Here is a 2,658-nt window from a genome sequence, read left to right on the forward strand (position 1 = left end):
CACGCGCGGTCTTCGAGGAGTAGCCTGTGTTTCAAGAATGGACGAAAACGATAATGCATGTAGAAGTAGATCAAGAGAAAAAAAAAACAGTGGGGAGAGATAAAGAGGGTTGAGCGTGAGAGAATTAGAAAGAAATACAAAGAGAGGAGAAGGGAGGAGGGAGAGGGGGATTCCTTTCACTTGACATGAAGCAAATGCTTTTCCATCGACGTGGGGGGCGAGTGGCCAGCTCGAAACCTTCTCACTTCTACCTCGCCCTTGCACACATACACTTGCTACCCGCCTCATTCACGCACCACGGTCATATACAACCACTCGACAATATTATAGTCTGCTAGCTTCAGCTTGGCCTGCGTCAGCGGTAGTGTAGTAACCACGAACACTCGTCTCTTCCTTCATTCATTTGCTTGCTTGGGTGTCCCTCTTTCGCTCCTAAATATTTTTGGGCCAAGGGGATGGTCTTATCTTCTTCGGTATTTTCTTGGAAATTGTTACTATCCAAATTTAGTGTGCCCATCTATGGTTCATCATCTAAGAACAGAAAGCTGCACAACGACCGACCCATTCTCACTTTCGGCCAGTAAACCTAGGCTATATGGCTGTCGAGAATGTTGCAGTATAGACAAATAAACAATGCTTGACTGTGATAAATAACGTTGTGTATTGTTTTCCTGCCTCAAACTAGAAAGAAAACACACTGATTTGTTTGGTAACTCAATGTTACCAAGATTCAATGATTGGTCAATAGATAGACGGGAAGATTGGAGTATTCTACACATCGCGAGTTGAACTCAACCCCAAGCAGACGATTTGTTTGTTATCGGGATTTATTGGTCGATTACCGCGTCAACTTGAACTATCGCCTTGCTGCTAGCTCTAGGGCAGGTAGCTCTTCAAACTCCAATCGCTTACATTTCACTCACGTGTTCTGCTATTTCTTGTAAATTCTGGCCTGAGAGAAACTGTGACAGATTATCTTCTAGAAAAAGCAAGGAGGGGCTGTGGTCTTCGTTGTTTCTACACATCTCTACAATACATCTTATTTCGTGCAGAATATCCCGGGAGTAGATTTAGTGCTGTCACACTCTCCAGATGACTCAATTAGAGAGTATGTCTGCGACTCTTCATAGCTCGACTGCTATGTCGGGCCAGCATTTGCCGCCATCTCAAGGCCAGAACCAGTCTCCACAGCATCATCACCACCACCATCATGTAGCTCATCACCAGCACAATCACCAGCAACCTCATCAACAGCTTCACCACAATCAACCGCAGCAACCACAGCAACAGCAACAACAGCAGCAGCATCAGCAGCAGACGACACAATCCCACCAGCCAGCGGTACCTGCCGTTCAGCCTGCCGACTCAGTCGGCTTGGAGCAGTGTTCGAGCACCGATATCCCGGCCGACTCGCCCACCAGTCAAACAGATAGCAGTGACAAGGCGCTAAACAAGAAGGGTGGGGCCGGTATCCGTCGCCATGAGAAGCCGCCCTATTCGTACATCGCTCTCATCGTGATGGCGATTCAGAGCTCGCCAGCCAAACGGTTGACGCTTAGCGAGATTTACCAGTTTCTCATGCAACGGTTCCCATTTTTCCGCGGTCCATACCAAGGATGGAAAAACTCTGTTCGCCACAATCTATCACTCAATGAATGTTTCATAAAGCTACCCAAAGGACTTGGACGGCCGGGAAAGGGACATTACTGGACCATCGATCCAGCCAGTGAGTTCATGTTCGAAGAAGGTTCATTTCGACGTCGACCGCGAGGTTTCCGACGAAAATGCCACGCTCTTCGACCTCCGTATACGATGATGAATGCGATGCCTCATCATATGTTAGGGATGGGAGGTATGGATATGTTTGGACAGAACTCGGGCCCCGTTGCTCCCAGTGGATTACCAGGCATGCAAGCTGGTATGAATCATATGGGTCACATGAATGGGATGGATGGGAACATGAACATGAGTATGATAGGCGGTCCGATGTCGCCACACCTTGCGAACAGCGCACCGAACGCCTGCTCGCCAAACGGCGGCTTCATGACCAGCTGCTCGATGTCGGGGGCGGGGAGTACATCACGGCCAGCAGCGCGGGGACGCCTCCGACTCCGACGGGCCTGTACATGAACACCGCCACCATCAGCGGCGGTGGCGGCTTGGGAATGGATTCAACGCAGTGCTCTGTCAGCTATGCCGGAGGTTGGGGGAACACGGCGGCGAATAGTCGGTACATCAAACAGCAACCTCCCGAATGCGAAGATGGTTCTCCTCATCCCGCTGCTCTCCAATCTCATGTAGATGCTACCAATTACATCACATCAACGGGAACGCATCATCCAGTACCAGATGGGATAGATATGACCCAAGGTAAGAAGGAAAACAATTTTAGAATTTAGGTTTTTTAACATTTGTTTATATTTAAGATGTAAGCATTGCGTGTGTGGGTTTTTATTTTTGGTGAGGACTTACTACCAAGTCACTGAGTAAATGATGGAAATAGATGACTAACCGAGTAAATGATGAAAATAGATGACATATGCTGATGAAGGAGGATGGCAAATATGATTTTGCTGTGGAAAGTGTATGGGGTGAACATGATGATGATTGTGGTGCACAAAATTGATAAATTATTGTGATAATGATTTGATGATGATT

At 47.7% G+C, this 2,658-nt stretch overlaps 1 protein-coding gene across 1 annotated transcript; it reads left to right on the plus strand.

The window, feature by feature from the left end:
- The first annotated feature begins 214 nt into the window (after nucleotides 1-214).
- LOC121409682 (forkhead box protein F1-A-like) lies at nucleotides 215-2,399 on the plus strand. The gene is given in 2 exon segments (XM_041601591.1): nucleotides 215-2,064; nucleotides 2,067-2,399. Coding segments are annotated over 2 exon segments (1,305 nt in total). The 5' UTR covers nucleotides 215-1,092.
- The last annotated feature ends 259 nt before the right edge of the window (nucleotides 2,400-2,658 follow it).

Source organism: Lytechinus variegatus, chromosome 2 (assembly GCF_018143015.1).
Source record: "Lytechinus variegatus isolate NC3 chromosome 2, Lvar_3.0, whole genome shotgun sequence".
Taxonomy (NCBI): domain Eukaryota; kingdom Metazoa; phylum Echinodermata; class Echinoidea; order Temnopleuroida; family Toxopneustidae; genus Lytechinus; species Lytechinus variegatus.